At 42.2% G+C, this 18,905-nt stretch overlaps 1 protein-coding gene across 1 annotated transcript in view; it reads right to left on the bottom strand.

Annotated features, from left to right (window-relative positions):
- Positions 1 to 18,905, bottom strand: part of IL23R (interleukin 23 receptor) — a 59,073-nt gene that overhangs the window by 11,512 nt on the left and 28,656 nt on the right. Inside the window, exons 10-15 of the mRNA XM_063299859.1 lie at positions 18,482 to 18,641; positions 13,197 to 13,279; positions 10,282 to 10,498; positions 7,251 to 7,448; positions 6,385 to 6,468; positions 573 to 944 (exon numbers count right to left, since the gene is read on the bottom strand). Of these exons, the coding sequence (XP_063155929.1) occupies positions 573 to 944; positions 6,385 to 6,468; positions 7,251 to 7,448; positions 10,282 to 10,498; positions 13,197 to 13,279; positions 18,482 to 18,641 (1,114 nt within the window). The remainder of the gene's footprint in view (positions 1 to 572; positions 945 to 6,384; positions 6,469 to 7,250; positions 7,449 to 10,281; positions 10,499 to 13,196; positions 13,280 to 18,481; positions 18,642 to 18,905) is intronic.

The raw sequence follows: 18,905 nt of genomic DNA, 5'->3' as shown, positions 1-18,905 counted from the left end.
CGTTTCAGTCTCGAGGGGGTCTTGGAAATGGGAGTCCAGAGCACCGAGGAACGCGTCCACGTGCTTGAGCTCTGGGGCGTCTGCCTGGCATAGGTGGATGTACCAGTCAGCTGCCCTCCCCGAGTCTGTTTGCAATAGTGTTGATCTTTCCCTGTTCCGTCCGGAAGCAGGGTCCGTATTCGGCCATGTAGTTCCTCGTGTTGATCAGGAAGAACGACAATGTGGTTGGGTCACCGTTGAAACTTGCCGCGAGGTCTCTCACTCCCATCGCGGGTGGGCTCCAGGGCACCTCCAGACGCGTGGCCGTTCTCCCCTCCGGTAGAAAGCTGTAGTCCCGATGTAGGGATTCCCTCAACCCGGCTCCGGGTGGCGCCGGCTCCGCATCCACTCGTCTCCAGCCTCTCCCCAGCCCTGCGGAAGAGGGGGGGGAAACCCTCTCCCAGGCAACCCTGTGCGGTGTGCTCCGGCGTGGTCGGCTCCCTCCTCCCGTGCTGCGCCCTGCCGCTGCAGCCTCCATGCTTTGGGATCAAGCGGGGGTGGGGACGAGCTTCTGGTGCTCTGTTCACACTCACCCCGGTCGCTGCCTCCGCACTCCAGCGCTAGTTCCACGAGTAGCCACTTGATCCTTGCCAGGTGCGCTTCCGTGGCTCCGCAGCACGCGTTCTCCGGGGCGCCTCCCGCAGCTTGCCCGCTCCGCCAGCGATCTCCGCCGCTCGCTGTGGGTGCGTGCCATTGCTCCCACGCCGCTCCGACCATCACGGGCAGGGATTCCCCCGTTGCGTCGAGGGTGACCCATTCCGCTAGCGACTCACCGGTGGTCACCCAGGTAACGTTGAGGCTCGGTTCCTCTCCTGCTGGGCATCCGTTGGCTCTTTCCACGGGGTTGGGGGTGCTGTCGCCGGTCCCTGGGCCGCTGCCGCATTGCACCGGGTGTCGCCTCATCGCTGCGTTGTTCCCTCACAGAAAAAGTCTGGAAAGGTGCTAGCGAGGAAAATTTGGGGGGGGGATTCCCATCTTTATGTCAGGGCAGCCACGCTCTAAATAAAACACAGACTCACTTAGAGGGTCTAAGGATTTCTGGTTTTATTAGAACGGAGTGCGTGCAAAGAAAAAGACGGGAATCCTTGCCCGGGGAAATGGGATGGCGTTCCCCCGATCCTCTGATGGGTGTTGAGTCCGGTCCGAGGGGCGCTCCCCTTGTGTTGGAGATTCCTCTATGGATATGGGTGCTTGAGGGATAAGTGAGTGCATCCCCTGGGGAAATGGGAAGGTGTTCCCCCTATCTCTTGATGGGTGCCCATTCTGGTCTAGGGGCTTTTCTATTATGTTTGTGATCCCCTTCTGGATGTGGGTGCTTGGGGGATATGTGAGTGATTAAGGGATTACGCTTATCCCTTCCTCTTATCTAATGTGCATGTTCCCCATTGTGATGCACAAATGCCTTGCAACGGGGAACATGACACTACGTCAGAATGACAAAATGCAAGCAATGATTGGCTGAAGAGGTTCTCTCTAAATTCCAGATGTACAAAATAATGATATGCTGAAAAGGTTTGAGAGCTTTAGATTGTGATCACTAGGTGGAGGACTTGGGTGCTGATTTTGTAGTATGTTGTGAATTATTGGAAAATGGAAAAGCTTTCTCATTTTCTCTTGAGTAAACCAAGCTAAGTATTCATTTCAATGCTGGTTTGGATGCACGTGTTTTCTATACAAGTGTTTAGTCAATGAATGACAATTTAAAAGTGTGTGTGTATTTGTGTGTGTATGAAATCCTAGATGGTTCCAAGTTGTGAATAATCATGGGTTAGATCTTTAAATCTTTGATGTGTGTAAGCAATCCAAACTAATAATTTCCTACCACTTTGAGATGTCATAGTAAGTCACGCCTTACATTTCTAGTCAGACAGAAAACCTCTTTTCTTCCCAAAGTTATTAGAGTTCTTTCCTACCCCTGATGACTGCAGACCTGCTTTCTTGGGGACTGTCAGGTTGTTCTTTCTTTTCTTTTATCAATGCTATCCAGAAAATGAAAGAGAGAAAAATAAAAGAAAGTGAGAATGAATTCCACTGCAACGTGATAACAAGTATAACTCTTTCAAATTGTCTGGCAAATGTTCTATTGTCTTTGCATGCAAACCATCTACTCAATCACCAAATCATAGTTTCTCCCTTGCAGGGCCTACAGCAGCACCCTAAGATCCAGCCAGCCATCACACTCCCAGTGATCATTTGTTTTTAGAGAAGGCCTACAGGACTTCAGAGGTAGCATTAATGTTGGCTTATTCCACAACCATTGTCACCAAGAGGTTCAATACCTTTCACAGTATGAATAATAACAACAGCAATCATTATCTAGAACAGAGAGTATCATTTTGACTTTTTTCATTTCTTCTAACAATCTAATAGCAGCTCCTTATAAAGAACATAATAAATTCTCTCTCCATTTTCACATGAATGGACTAAAATGTACTTCTATGTTTGAGATAAAGTTTTGTTCAAATCTATTTTTGAAAAAAAATACAGTAGATCTTTTTTTTGTGACAAAAATAAAATGGCTAGATTTTTAAAAATGAAATGCTGCCACCTTCAGGCTTTAAACATCACAGAAAATCTTAACAAGAATACATAAACAATATCAACAACACATTTCTTGCAAGATTTTATTTATGTAAAGTATTCACCATCCTTGGCTAGTCTTACAGGACCTATGAAGATACAATATTTCCACTTTGGGAAAAATTTCTGCTATCAGTTTTCAACCTGCTACAAGAGCTTAACTTAAGAAGTCCAAGTATAAGATCATAATGCAAGAATCCAGCATGATAGAGGGCAGGGGAAGAATTCCTTCATTCATCAGTAAAACCTGTCAAAAGGAGAATTTAAGGGCATATAATTTGTACTTGTATAAGGAAAGTTCAATCTTTGCTAAGGAAAAATCTAATACTTATCTTCCAGTGTAGATTTCTGCTGCTCAATAGCCAAACTCAGTGTTCTTTAAGTAATATGAAAAGCAAAAGTAACTGTTTTAATTGTAAAATAAATAAATACATCCAAAATTCATTTGGGGACAATATATCAGACTAATTTAAGATTACAATATAGTCAAAAAGTCTCCAGAACTCTTCATAAGTGAATTGTTAAGGAAAAGAAAAAAAAAAGGGGGGGGGGAGGGAGAAGACTGTTGTTCCAGCCATGCAATCCATCTCTAATTGGGTTGCTTTTTGTTTGTTTGTTTTAATTTTTGAATGTCCTTTGCCTGTTGCATGTTTTGAAGTATACAAAATTTAGCCATTCAAATCAGGATGCTATACCACAGGAAAAGAAACAAATATCATCAGACACTGGAAATGTTTTATTCTGAAAGTACATATATTTCCATTCACTAGGTAAATTACCCAGTTTGGCTTCTACATAGAGCATGTTAAAGTCAGAAATAGATATGTAATACCACAATCTACCATGCGTAGTACACTACATACATTTTTTTTGTCCTCCCCCCACCCCAGCAGGGCCGCAACTAGGGTCTGTGTCACCTGGGGCAAACATGGATTCCGCACCCATTTTGGCGCTCCCCCCAGCACTTATTTTGGCACCTCCCCAGTGCTCATTTTGGTGCCCCACCAGCACGGCTCCTGGGGCACATGCCCCGGTTGCCCCCAATAGTTGCGGCCCTGCACCCCAGTATACATTTGCAAGCCCTAATCCAATGAAATCAGACATTATTAACTGGGACAAAGCTTGGCACAAGGAAGCCGTCTTCCCCTAAGTCCTACTAAAGTAATATCTCCCAGTAACAAGCGATAACCAGCTGGAGCTAAAGGAAAACGTATCTTCAACCAGTCCATCCAAACTCTTCAGAAACGTCTTTCTTTGCCTAAAAGTTTCTACATATAGTGGATTTTGCTCCATGGATTAGATCAATAGTTGGTGGCCATTCAGCACAATTGTATTTCTGGAACGTACTGATTTAGAATGCTGTGGCCACATAGAGACTATTGCTAATGTCTGTGTATAGTGCACATACTCTGCAGCACATCTTCTGCAGACTTCCCTAGGGATCCTCTGACCGCAGTTGCATTTTGTCCTAATGAAGCTGGGAAACGCCATTCATGGAAAGTGTTATTATGTGGAATGAGTAACACATAATCTTCAGACTGAGAAGATGCTATAAATTATGGTTGCCCGATAGCTGCATTTCAGAGTTTGGAAAGTTATTGTCCAAACTGATCACTCGTTAATTTGCTACAACTGACTGGAGGTACATCTCTGTCCTGCATGAACTCTATACAACTATAATTCTGTGTACTCTGTGGTAATCTTCACGATATCGTTCCAAAAGAGTCTCTATCAATGATAGCTCAGATTTTCTGTAGAGGAACAAGCACAACTGCTTCCTTCAGCACTGGATCATTGAATTGGTACTTTTGTTTCAGATAGATATTCAGATAAAGTATCTTTGCTTCAACACGGAAGTTGGAAATTTCAGAGGATCTATCAAGATCCAGTCTGTTGAACAGCTGTGGTGCAGCAAGGTGTGTAAAGAAGTCTTCCTCTGATTTCAGGATGTTTTCTTTACTATCAACAGATAGTACCTCCTCCCAGTTCTCAGGTATAATAGACATTTAATAAAGTATCCTAACAGGTCAATATATAGCTTCACTACAGCAGGATACAGTCTGTGGATTATAGGTTCCCAACGCTGAAGCAACTTATTAAGATTTTCATATTGAAGAAGAATTGCATGCAGAAACAGAAACAGAATACATAAGCCTACTTTTGCTAGAATATTACCTCTGGATGACATATCTTTCATGCTGTTTTATTCTGCTTTGGTAAAATTGGCCCATTGCCATAATGAGATACGAAATCACATTTAAAGCTATAAGAAATGTTTAGATTGCTTTGAAATATATGAGACATGTGTGACTACTGAGCATGCTTGAAGATCTTTTTTCATTGTTTCATTACAACCTGAAGTGTCTTCTCTGAACAATTCTTTTCTTGGGCTCCTTTTTATGTAATAATAGTGATGAAAACTCATCAGAAAATCATGGGTGGCTCAAGGCAAGGTGTCTTAGCTCCATGTTTTGCTGCTAGTTGTGTTAAGTGAATGTTCAGCCACACTGTAACAGTTTTCCCACTGTTCCTTTTTTCTTTTGAATCTTCAGAACTCTATTGTCAACCAATACAGAGATATTGTCACACTAAAGCCACACAATTCTCAAGGCTGAGTTCTGAATCATAATACTTTTCTCACTGGCTTCTGCAATGTTTCCAGTGTCTGTATGATTTTCTGTGGGCATAGCTAGAGAATGAGTCTTTGCTGAATCTGAAGAATCTTCAAGATAACAAGTACTGATACACTGTAAATGTTCGTCCTTATCAGAACTGCCCACTTTATTTAGAGAAAACATTTTCTTTTCGTCACCAGAGCTGTGATAATTGCTTATGAATGGCCCCTATGTACTCTTCACTAATGCAGTGGCTAACGTGATTGGATTTTGCACATCCACATGCATTTTTTCTTCAATATTTCGTTGTCTGGAAACATGCTGCCTACATGCCACCTTCTGCAGCAAATAGCAAAATGTACTGCAGAAAGAAAAAAGGCAAGAAACTGAAATAGGAGGCCAGTGTTCACAGATTTTTATTTCACTAGGTTGCACGACTGGATCATATGCTCGTCAGTGCTCAGGGATTTTTAACTCGTTTGGCTTTCCACATTTGCCCTAGACTTGACAATACCTATATACCCTTTTACATCATGAATCCACTATGAAATATTGAGAAGTTGAAAACACACATTTCACAAAAAATACCTGCTTTCTGGATGGCATAAAAAATTCCCTGACCTGAGGTACTGAATGTAGTTTCACATGTTTTCATGACTGCTTCTTTGGGAATAGTGGAACAATAAGGTTTTGAATGCAAAATACTGTTTTGGGTAAGACACTGGTTTGATTTCAGTTTTGAAACAATTCTTAGAAATAAAATGCTACTTTGGATGAGCACAGTTCTTAGTTACATCTGTAGAGGCCAGTTTGGTGTAACTATTTAAGGCGGGCTAGAAACTGGGAGACTGTGAGTTCTAGTCTTGCCTTAGGCACCAAGCCAATTGGGTGACTTTGGGACAGTCACTCTCAGCCCTAGGAAGAAGGCAGTGGCAAACCATTTCCAACAATGTTGTCAAGAAAACCGCAGGGACTTGTCCACTCATCTGGACTCAAGAGTGACTCAGGCACTCATATGCACACACAATCTGTAGAGTACACATCCAGATGAAAGAAAGCTGCCATATACCTTAGAGGACACTTCGCTGGAAGTTTATACATCAGTAACTAACATTAATCCTTTACAATGGGCTGCTTGAGTTCTACTTACTCTGGACAGAGCTGGCTTGGCTGATGCCTTTCTGATATACAGCATATACTGAAATGGTGGAGCTATTTTCCATTCTGATGCTTTCTGTGAAGGTGAATTTTAAAATAGCACATAATTTTATGGAATTTCATACTCTTATGATGCATACTCTTAAAAGGAAATCATATGTTTTACATGAGCAATAATAGCAACAAGCATAACAATAACAGGAACATCCATTCTGAAAATGTTTTTAATTATCACATTTGCATCCCATCCAAGGGAGGACCTAAATGTGTCTCTGTCACTATATTCTCACAATAGTTGTATTCATCCATGTGAACTCCTTGGTAGCTTTAAAAGAAAGGCAGACAAATTCATGGAGGATAAGACTATCAATGACAATACTAGTTATGACAGCCATCCGTTAACTCCAGATGTCCATGAATACCAGCTGCTGACAGACTTGAGTGGAAAGGCACTATTGTACATGTCCTCCATTTGATTACTCACTGTGAGAAATGAACGATGACTTTCAGTCTCACCCAGTGTAACTTCGGTGATATTCTTATGACTTTAGTAGTCTTTTAATCATTATTTTACTTTGACTGTGAGCCACTTTTATAGTGAGTCACTTTTACAGTGAGATGGGTGGTATATAAATTTAACAAATAAATAAATAATGTATTAGATCAGGGCTTTTTTGGGTTCAAGGTAGATCATGCCTTGAAAAAGCATTCTCGATTACTGATTACTAAGGATTAAAAAAATATTCTACTAGAAGTAATTTTGTGTTATCAGAGAGTGCATTTACTCTAGCTTTTAGTATGTGTATTCATCTTCCATATTTATTATGAAGACACCAAAAATTTTGACTTGTAATTTACCTTCAATAGAAGTTGATGCATTTTGGAAAGGGACTTTTTTCCATGCAATGCTATGATGAAAATGACTGAAGTCTGCAGAAATCCATTCTACTATGTACCATAGAAGTGTTTTTCCAGTGGTTATAGGAGGTTCCCATGTAATAGAAATTCCGTTCTGTTTATCAGTGATTATTTTCATATTGGTAGGTGGTGGGAAATCTATGGGGAAAAACAGATGGGATTATGCATCAGCTTGTCATTGTTGATACTTTATATTTCTCAGACATTATGGAAGACTGCTGAATTTCCCCATTTCAGTAGCTACCATAGTATTTCTTTGTACATCTTGAGATATCACTTGTGACTAAGGTGAATTGAAACAATGTCTCTCTTAAAGCAAAGGCCTAAATGACGCACTGACACACAATGCTTTAAACCAAAACTAGGCTTATTTCAGTTTGGCTTAATTCGTGGCGTACCTTGGTAGGATGTTTAATCAAAAATGGAAAAATGAATGGAAAAATTTAAAGATGTGCAAATACTGGTAGAAAGGCAACACGTAAGCTGTTGCTAGCAATGAATGTTTGCTGACAAAAGTGAAAAGCGCTGGGTATAAGGACATGTTTCTACCTACTTTGTTACAAGGAAGTGAGAGCTGGGTATTTCAGGAGAAACATGAAAATAAACAGAATGCAGAGGGCCACGGAGAGAGAGAGTTAAGAAGGAATAGGCCGTGAGTGAATGTGGATGCAATACCAAAGTGAGTGATTGGGACAAAAGAAATGCTTTAGGTGAGTTAGCCATATAGAGAGAAAGAATGAGGAACAAATCGCAAAACAACCATTTAAAGGAAGAGCGAATGGGCCGGGGGGGGGAAGGGAAATATGAGACAGTTGTCGCTGGATGGAGTAGGTAAAGGTAAAGGTTTCCTCGACGTAAAGTCCAGTCGTGTCCGACTCTAGGGGGCGGTGCTCATCTCCGTTTCTAAGCCTTGGAGCCGGCGTTGTCATAGACACTTCCGGGTCATGTGGCCAGCATGACTCACGGAACGCCGTTACCTTCCCGCCGAAGCGGTACCAATTAATCTACTCACATTTGCATGTTTTCGAACTGGTTTCGAACCGCCGACCTTCCGATCGACAGCTCAGCGGTTTAACCCGCAGCGCCACCGCGTCCCTGGATGGAGTAGAGTTCTCCAAAAAAAGAGACATGACAAAAGTTTGGGTGGGAAGTGGTGTATGGATGTGGTGGAATCAGGGATGGTTTGCAAGGCTAGGAAGGTGTGGAGCAATACAAGGAGTGCTGCTGCTGCTGCTGCAAAGTAGCTTTAACTGTGTTTCTTTTTCTTTTTTTAATCCCGTCCCTTTAAATTATTTGGCTTAAGATTTCTTCTTTTCTGTGCTCTGCACTACACAGCTTTCTCTGAAAGAAAATATCGTGATGGGTACACATGTACTATACATACACTGTATGTGTGCGTGTATGTATACATACATGTGAATGACTGTATTCAACAAGCCATGGCTATGGGAAATTATGGCTTAGCTTGATGGCCTGCTCGTTCTCAGCGGTGACGCACAGGGTGAAATAGGCCTTGTGAAACTCTTTCCCACGGTATCATGCTCAGTGGCAACACGTCTCTGCACATTCTTCCTAAAACAGCCAGGTGTGGCAAGTAGCTCCATACATTCCAATGCAAATCATCCAAAGGATGGCATTTTACAAGTTTACTGTATTTTCAGAAGCTGCGGGTGCTGAATAATTAGGTTAAAAGGGTACATTTTTTTTAGAAAAGTTTGCATCCCTAACTTCTATAAACCGTAAAGAGCCTGAACTTTGTAAGAACGTTCCCTCGTATCAAGAAGTGAACTTGAATAAAATTGCTGTTTCCGTTAGGGGGACTCTTCAACAGAGTTGTTCTTTGAAATATTTCTAAGGATGGTATAAGATAGATTCAACCTGTAAAGGAAATTGTAGGAAAACTAGCCCACAAAGCAGTTGTAATCCTTCTTCTTAAAGCATGGAAATTATAAAAATACTAGTCTGATTATTCTATGGACTATGGGCTGCGTTGTAAAGGTATAATCTCGAGGGCAGTATCGTGACTATTATTTGCAACCTGAAACTTAGCAGACACACTTTTATTTGTACAGAAAGTTTTAATAATCACAATGACAGGAAGCTAATCTTTAAATGAGAATTTTAGATTTCCACTTCTTGCTATAGCTTTTATGCCTGCAGTGGAATGGAATATTTTTTAACTCTGAAATTTAGAGTTGTAGGTTGTGGATATCGTGATAGTGGAAGGAGGTAATCGGGCTGCATTAGCTTGTTCAATGCTACAATCTGCAGATGGCGGAATTCAGAGTGTATAATTATTCAATGTATTAAATAATATATTACAATAGGGACATAAATAAGTGTGGAAATAAGGCTAGGGAGTCCCCAGTGGTTTAGTTTAGTCCCTTATTTATTTATTTAAATTTATTATGGTCACCCATTTCAGAGGACTCTGGGTGGCTGATTTGCTAACATATATAATGCATATAATGCATTACAAATGTGTGTGTGTGTGTGTATGTGTGTGTGTTTATGTATGTATGTGTGTGTGTATGTATATGTGTGTGTGTGTATGTATATTTGTGTGTGTATGTGTGTGTGTGTGTATGTGTGTGTATGTGTGTGTGTATGTGTGTGTGTATGTGTGTGTGTGTATGTGTGTGTGTATGTATGTGTGTGTGTGTTTATGTATGTGTGTGTGTATGTGTGTGTGTGTATGTGTGTGTGTGTGTATGTGTGTGTGTATGTATGTGTATGTATGTGTGTGTATGCATGTATGCATGTGTGTGTGTATGTGTGTATGTATGTATGTATGTGTATGTATGCGTGTGTGTATGTATGTGTGTATGTATGTATGCATGTGTGTGTATGCATGTGTGTATGTGTGTGTGTGTGTATATATATATATATATATATATATATATATATATATATCGGTACATATAATGCAGTACCAACTTCTGAAAAGTTAACCTGCTGCATGATCTCTTACCTTGGAAATTGTGAAGTGGTTGTTTCACTATAATATTTGCAGGTTTGGAACTTCCTTTGGAATTGTGTGCTGTCACATAAATAGTGGTCACTGCTGGGGGCACCATCACTTTGCAAAATGTTTCTGTTGTTTTACATAAATCCACCTGTCCTCCTTGGTTTTCATAGAATACTCTATAGTTCAGAATTCTTCCTCTGCTTTCCTTTGGAGACAGCGGCTAGAGAAATAGCAGAATTGCCTTTAGAGAGCAGCAAAAACTAATTTTTTTATTATTTTGTACATATAATATTCAAAAAGTTTCAGAAATGTGGGGTCTAAAGGAACAAAGTGATTGAACCAACAGCTGCTCAGGAAGTCCAAATTACACCTGAAATGTCATCCACTGCACAGTAGCATTTTAAAGGCTTCATGGAGAATTAATCAGAAGTGGAAGAACCGTAGGGAGCCATTTAAGTATTTCACTGTCTGTCATTTCACCCCTCCAAATTGTCTCCCCAAGCAATATTTTTAATTGGGTTTCTTTATTTTGAAATATTTGCAATATTCTCAAAACCAAGCGAGAAAAAAGGCTTCCTAATATGGATAAGTCCACCACCAATCTCAAAGCAGGTGGAACCTTTCCCTCCCGTAAAGAAGCCTCCATCACGGCTGGGATCCAACCTCACCTCCTGCCTTTACCTGCCAGGAGGGACATGGACCAAAAACACAGGTGGCTGAGCTCAGACCCAAAGGACCCTGTCCACTTCCTCAGGACCAAAAGTTTGGAACCTTCCCCAGATAACTAAGCAAGACTGTGCCTCGTATTCTATTTCTATAAACTTATATTTATATTCCTCTATTCACTAGAACCCGCCCAGTCAGAGTCCAACTCCAAATCTGAGAGACTTTATCTATTAGATGCTTAGAATAGTGTTCATAGTAGCCCTGCAAATGTTCCCTTGGCCCCTCCTTCCCAAGGAGGGATCTGTTACTCCCAACGAGGCTGCCGGCCACCTATCTGTGCGCACAATAAGAGTGGAGAAATAAGCCTGTTTCACTGTTCTTATTGACACAAAATAAGCCTTAATAAAGGTTCTTAGCCTTGAGTCTTTGTCTTCCTCCAATGGTGCTTCAGGCATCCCTTGCATTGTTTCAACTCATGGAATTCCTCTGACAATCGGTGGGCCTCCAGGATCCACAAATGAAGAGAGTAGGCACAGCCATGATTTGATTCAAGGCTGTCATTGCCTGCTTATTCCAAGCTGTGGCTAAGGTCTCGGACTAGCCACGCAACAATGCTTAGGAACAAACCTAAGTTCCCTATGGAATCCAACTGGGTCCGTAAGTCCCCAGTTGTCTGGGGTGGACCAATTGAATAGGCCCTTCCTCCCTGCAGTGGGGGTTAGCTAGGAGGGAATGATCTGCCCATGACAAGGAACTGATGTCAATATTCTCCAACACCAAATCATGCCACTATTCTGAGGCAAAAACCAGATCTAGTTATGCCATCCCCTCCCCCTGCCACTGAGCAGAGCCCTTAATAATCTGGATCAGGTCTGTGGTTGCCATGAATTTCCAAGCCACCTCTGACTCTCGGCCCAGAGAAGGCAGGTTGAAGTCTTTCAGAACCATAAGCCTGGGAAACAACACCCCACCTCAGCCATAGAGTTGAGGAGCACAGGCATGGAAGCTGCTACACAGCAGGGAAGCTGGTACAGTAGCAGCAATCCCGACTGATCCCTCTGCCCCAATTTCACAAACAGGGTCTCACAGCACATTATATCCAGTGCAGCACCCTTGAAAACCACCAAAGATTCCTGGATGACAACAGCCATACCTCCTTCTCTGCCCCAGAATCACATTTGATGCCACACTCAAAACCCAGGAGGGCACATTTCTGAGTGGGGAACCTCCCAGTTTCAGACCCAACCAGGTTTTGATAGTTCAGAATAGGTAGGCCCTCTCATCCATGATTAAGCTGCCTTTCCCCAGAACAGTCCACACCTGTCTCCTGCCATATCTCCCCATGCCTGTTTCCACTATGATATCTTTGCCTGCCCTCTCTTCCTACACCACATCCAATCCGCACAACTCTTGCCCTCCCACCCCCAGGTGAAAGGGTTACATCATCATCACCCTTGCACACATGGTGCAATACAGGATATGACAAACACACCCACTCATTCTGGTTCTTCTGCCTAGCACTCAGCATCCACTACTTGGGGTCCTTACTTGTTTGTTTGTTTGTTTTCTATCCTGCCTTTATTATTTTTATATATAACTCAAGGCGGCGAACATACCAAATACTCCTTCCTCCTCCTATTTTCCCCACAACAACCACCCTGTGAGGTGAGTTGGGCTGAGACAGCGCGACTGGCCCAAGGTCACCCAGCCAGCTTTCATGCCTAAGGCGGGACTAGAACTCTCAGTCTCCTGGTTTCTAGTCCGTTGCCTTAACCACATCCAACACCACCACTCCACCACACACATCATTCCCCAACTACCCTGCTCTCAGGTGGTGAACCAGGAATAAAACCAACTATACCCTCACCTGGCCCGTTGGTCCAGATATGCTCCCCACTGTCTCTCACAGAAGCAGGGGAAGCAATTATAACCTTCCCCAGTCCCCCTTCCCACAGCCAGTTTAGATTGTTAGTCCAGCCCTTTTCTCTCAGTCCTTTGGAACCACTGATGTAAACAGACCAGGTTTGCTGCAAGGTGTAACCCACAAAGCAGTCTTCACCCATTTTTAATGTGCACTGCATAGTCCACAAACATAAAAAAGGAGGGGGGTTGACTGTGTGGTCACAACTACCATATTGGCTTTTTTGACCCAACACCCCACAGAGGCACCTGGTTTTTATTATCTTTCTCAGTTCTAAACTATCAAAGTGATAATCTGTTATTTTTAAAAAAAAAAAAACATTTATTCTCACCTTGATTAAGATAGTCATCTCTTGGGTAGCATTGGGGTAAGTTGGTCCGAATTTTCTCCATACATCAAGAACTGCAGCTGGTTCTGTATTTAAAAAGAGGGGGAAAAACATATAACAACAAGAACATATAACAAAAATATATAATAATATGACTTCTTCTATTATAGCCAGTTTGGTCTAGTGGTTAAGGCGCTGGGCTACAAACCAGGAGACTGAGAGTTCTAATCCCGCCTTAGGCATGAAAGCTGGCTGGGTGACCTTGGGCCAGTCACTCTCTCTCAGCCCAACTCACCTCACAGGGCTGCTGTTGTGGGGAAAACAGGAGGAGGAAGGAGTAATAGGTATGTTTGCCACCTTGAGTTATTTATAAAAAAATAATAAAGGCGGGATAAAAATAATTAAATTAAATTAAATTAAATTTGCTGTTACACTGAGGATAACTATAATAACAGCTGGAGCAAATGAACTATTTTTTTTTAAAAAAATTAAAAGATAATATGCAAGCATGGAAAATGAGAGTATACTGACCTTTCAGAGATAGCACAGGAGGCTACTGTACTGTAGCAAATAGCTTTAACTTCGTGAATATCAGCAAGAACTGCAACAGACCCAACCACATGACCATTCTACCTCACATTAGTAGTCTATGGGAAAGCAACATTCACAGCTCCTCATCAGTGAGGGTCTGCCAATTCTGCTTTCCATTCTTAACCAGTGTTGAATTGGTTGATGCTTCCTGCATTCCTCTCTGGGAATCAGGAACTCATAATGTAGTTCCAACTGTTGCTGAATCATAAGTTGCAGCATCGCTCACTGTCGCCTACGCTGTCTGAATCGCCTCAGAGTTGTAGTTCAATAACATGGAGAGCGACAGCTTCTCTGCCAGCTCACTGGGGAAGAAAACTACCTGTAACTGGGTTTCTACCTGCCAATAATAAGTAGACAGTACTTACTACTTATGCCCAGTAGTTTCAGTACTACTACTAATTATTAATTAGAACTTACTAATTATTACTAACTACTAATTATAAGGGGTGCGATGGCTCAGTGGTTAAGACACCAGGCTTGTTGATCAGAAGGTCACAAGTTCGGTGGTTCGAGACCTGAGCGCTGTGTGATAGAGTGAGCTCCTGCACTCGCCCCAGCTCTTGCCAACCTAGCAATTCAAAAGCATGCAAAATGCGAGTAGATAAATAGGTACCACTTTGGCAGGAAGGTAACAGCGTTCCGTGCTTGTCACACCAGCCACATGACTGCGGATGCGTCTTCCGACAGTGCTGGCTCTTTGGCTAAGAAATGGAGATGAGCACCGTCCCCTAGAGTCAAACACGACTGTGCAGGGGAAGCTTTACCTTTTTTTTTTTTTTACTAATCATTAGTATTAGTAATACATTATGTAATAGATCAGTAAGTAGCTACTAGTTGTTATTCTATAAACCCAAGTTCAGACTTTCAGTTGAAACACAAATGACTGGCCTTATTCACAAGACATAATGTACTGAATCACAATCTAGTCAACCACATTTGAGTTTAGTGTGTTTTTTTAACTCAGCCGCTATTATCGGTTTCTGGTTCAATGTGTTATACAGAGAAAAATGGGGTTATGGTGTAAACTAAGTTAACTTTACATAAGTATGTTGTGTTAGTACTGTAGTACTAAATTCTTTGAGTAGTTGGACATTGCACCATTTCTCCCTTCTCCCTGACAATGAGAATTAAATAAAAACAACATAACAATGCAAAATTATTACATAGCTGCCTGACTTTGCCAGATAAGAGGTGCTTCTAATAGCTAATACAGTCAGGAAGTGACAATTCTTCTAGTAGTAAACTGCAACGATGGGAAAGGGTTCACCTGATGAATTTCAGATCATTTTGTAGCTGCTAAAGGCAAAGGAGCCCTGCCAAAATAAATGTGGTAAAAGAGACTCTTGAATTTGTATCTCAAAATGATAATTTTTTTGCTTGGATCCTTGTTCTGTCAGCAGGGGTCACTAATCCTTCAATAACTTAGCTTCCTGTAATATAACTGCTAAACCTTTATCTCATGTTGACAAAACAGAGTGAAACAGTTGTATCTCAATTTGTTGTCTTTCTTGCTGAGATTACAATGTTTCTCCTCAGAGCATGGGGTTTGTGGCAGCTATCAAAGGGAAAGGAAAAAAATGTTTGGTGATATTTTACTGCTCACCCTACAAATCTGTCCCGCTTCTCAGCGAGTTTTCACTGGCAATGTATGATTGGTCTTGCTCTGGTTTTACTCCTTCCTTTGTAGACAATTTGGCTGGCTATGTCAACTCAGTTTTTAAAATGGGTTTCCTCTCCTCAGTTGCTGCTATTTTGACTCCCAGGCTACTTAGGTGAAATGAGGTAGTAAAAGGCAGAGGGGGTTATTTCTAATATTGACAGTAGTTACAGGACTGGCAAGCACAAAATAAAGATCAGCGTTTCTTGTATTGAACTTCTGTGATTTGATATGAATTATACTAGAGATATTATTTCTATCAATGACTGAGGGCTCATTCCCATGTTTTGCTTTCCCCAGTACGAGTGTCCTGTTCAGACTATGAGGTGGCCAGGCAGGTTTTAGAAGGAATTCTTTATTTACAATTAACTATTTACACCAGATAAGAGACTATTAGGCAATACAGTTAAATCAAGTCCACCCAGGTAATGGAGGCAAGGCTGCAAGATCAGGAGTAGAGGAAGTTTGTGGCAACACACAAGGCAGAACTCAGCTAATCCTTGCAACGAAGCAGCAAGACCGGGTGTGGCTAGAGTGCGTGGCAAGAATGAAGCATGAGGTTCTACTGAAGGACATGGCAAGGAGGCGAGGCAAGACTTGGCAACGGCAGCAAGACAGGACTCAGCTGGAGTGGCAAGACAAGGCTCAACTATGGAGGCAAGGCAGGACTCAGCTGGAGCAGCAAGGCAAGGCTTGGATCTCAAGACAAGGATGGACTTGGCTGGAATGGCAGGACAAGGCTTGGGTCTGGAGGCAAGGCTGGACTCGGCGGGAGAAGAATGCAAAGGAGGTAAGTCTGCGGTGATGGAAGGAGCTGGCACTGGTTCCATGTCAGCTACAGGCAAGGCTCCAGGTTCCGGCAAGGACTCTCCTAAAGAAGCAATTAGCTCAATGGATTGGTTGTCTCTGGCGGCTTGCTCCTTGCACTGGTGCTTTTTTATCCAATTCTTTCCATGCCATTTCTCCTCTGGAGCCAATCAGGCTGCCTTTTGCTTGGCTCGCTTCTCAGCTCTCCTTTCATGGGCACTGATTGGAGGATTCAAACATACCTCCAGTTTCTGCCCAATCAGCTGCTCAGGATTTTCCAGCTCTGCTGAGTCACTGCTAGTTTTGATTTCCCCAATTCCTTCCAGATAGGTTTTGTTTTCCCCTTCTGGCTCAGCATAGGTTTCGATTTCCCCTTGTTCAGAGTCAGAGTCAGACCCAACCCTTACAATGAGGATTGTCCATTAACCATTGCTCGAGGACAGGAGCACATGTTGCCCTCAACCTGTCCCCAGCCCACATAAAGGTAACCTCCACCCATCCTTTCTTGCTCCATGTCAAAAATAATGCTTTACAACTCCAGCCAACTCAAGAAATGCTGTATGGTTTTCAGGTTTTGCTTCCTTTCTTTCTAAGCCAGTGTTTCTCAACCTTGGCAACTTCAAGATATGTGGACTTCAACTCCCAGAATTCCCCAGCCAGCCATGCTGCCTGGGGAATTCTGGGAGTTGAAGTCCACATATCTTGAAGTTGCCAAGGCTGAGAAACACAGTTCTTTAGCAAATGCCTTTCTTCCAGTTGGCCATTGCACAATGTGGGAAGAAGACCCCTTCACTCTGGTCATTGGTTGCTATCTTCCATGGCCTTTTCATCTTGGACTGCTGAAAGGATACCCCCACAGTAGACCAGTGAAGCTCTGGATTTTTGCCCTCTCCCCCTCCCCCCCCTTTTTTAATAGGTTCACTGGAGGACTGGTGAAAGAGTAGACTCTTTGTTTTTTTACAAGTTAATCATGGCCCTTCCTTTAATTTTTTTTTTAACCAGATGAAATTGATGAAGGTTCTGCCAATTTCCTCTTGCCTTAAGTACTGTAGCAAAAAGCAGGGTAGAACTGTGTCTTTACCACGACCCTCACCTGTCCCCTGGCGGATGGGGCAAATGGGAAAGTATCAAGGGGGAGATCAACAGAAGGAGGCTTATATAAGAGAACTATCAATGGAAGCCTCATGTCTTCAAAGACTGCCCATGAAAAGGAAAGTGATTGCTACTTGCTTTCCCCAGCAAGAATATAAGGAGTAAAGAAGAAGTGGTAACTGCCATCTGGAGAAAATACCTGGCCAGCATGGTTGCCAGTGCTGAAAAGTAGATTGACAGTATTACTTAAATGGGATTAATTTCCAGCTGGTTTCAGTTTGGGAAAAAGCAGTTTAAGGCTTCCACATGGAAGAGCCCTAAGTGATATTTATTTGCAAATAACAGCTGAGAGAAGACACCCCCCCCCCAAAAGAAAAGTATTATTGAGAGATCTGCTACTACCTGAGGAGCAGAACTGGCCAATCTTTTGACTGCAAATGTATTACTGAATTTCTAGCTCATATGGCTGGAAAATGATAGGGTTTAATCTTCCATAAGGGACGTGGGGGTGCTGCGGGTTAAACCGCTGAGCTGCTGAGCTTGCCAATCAGAAGGTCGGTGGTTTGAATCCGCATGACGGGGTGAGCTCCCGTTGCCAGTCCCAGCTCCTGCCAACCTAGCAGTTCGAAAACATGCAAATGTGAGTAGATTAATAGGTACCGCTTCGGCGGGCAGGTAATGGCGTTCCGTTTAGTCATGCCGGCCACATGACCACGGAAGTGTCTACGGACAAATGCCGGCTCTTCGGCTTTGAAACGGAGATGAGCACCGCCCCCTAGAGTTGGACATGACTGGACTTAATGTCAAGGGAAACCTTTACCTTTACCTAATCTTCCATACAGGGATTTTCCATAGACCACTAAAATTCATAAAACTGTAGGCTACAGTGCTATGGTTATATATAAACTGATGAAAACAATACAGGAAACAAGAGCAGAAAGATATAATCTAGTATTTCAGTTCCTGAGATGACAAAAGTACAGTTTCCTTTTGCTGTATCTATTTTGTAGTCTGACTTTTTGCTGAAAATATTCAGAAAGCTGTAATTAGTTGATTTATGGAAGCTTAAAATCTTTAACCATTCTCTGTGGAATGTTTTTTGACTTGAAAAAGATGTTCAAGAAAAAGTAGTGAAACTCACCTTGCTCTGGAGTAATATATACTGCAGATTCACTCCATCTGCTCCACAAACTTCTGGGGTGAGTTACTTTGCATCTAATTTGAAACTCATACTTTGTATTTGCATCTAAGTTGTACTCCGTGTAAAGCTCATCTCTTAAATTAGCATCCCAGTCTCTCACCTAAAATGGAGAAACAATAAAATCCAATTTTGTATTCTTCTAACCTCAGCCTAAATCTTTGGTTCCTAAACAGTGTGCTATGAAAGTTCTGTTTCTTAAATAATGTTTTCCATGAGCCCCAAATGCCTCCATCTATAGTGAACACTAATTCTGTATTTAATATTATTTACTATTATAGCTTCTTTTCCTTCCAGTCAACCTCTCCTTCTTTTATCAGATATAACTGAATAAATCAAATAGAAATAGAGCATCCCCAGGGCTAGC

Source organism: Candoia aspera, chromosome 3 (assembly GCF_035149785.1).
Source record: "Candoia aspera isolate rCanAsp1 chromosome 3, rCanAsp1.hap2, whole genome shotgun sequence".
Lineage (NCBI taxonomy): Eukaryota > Metazoa > Chordata > Lepidosauria > Squamata > Boidae > Candoia > Candoia aspera.
The sequence above is the reverse complement of the archived record's forward strand: the minus strand, read 5'-3'. Positions and strand labels throughout refer to the sequence as shown.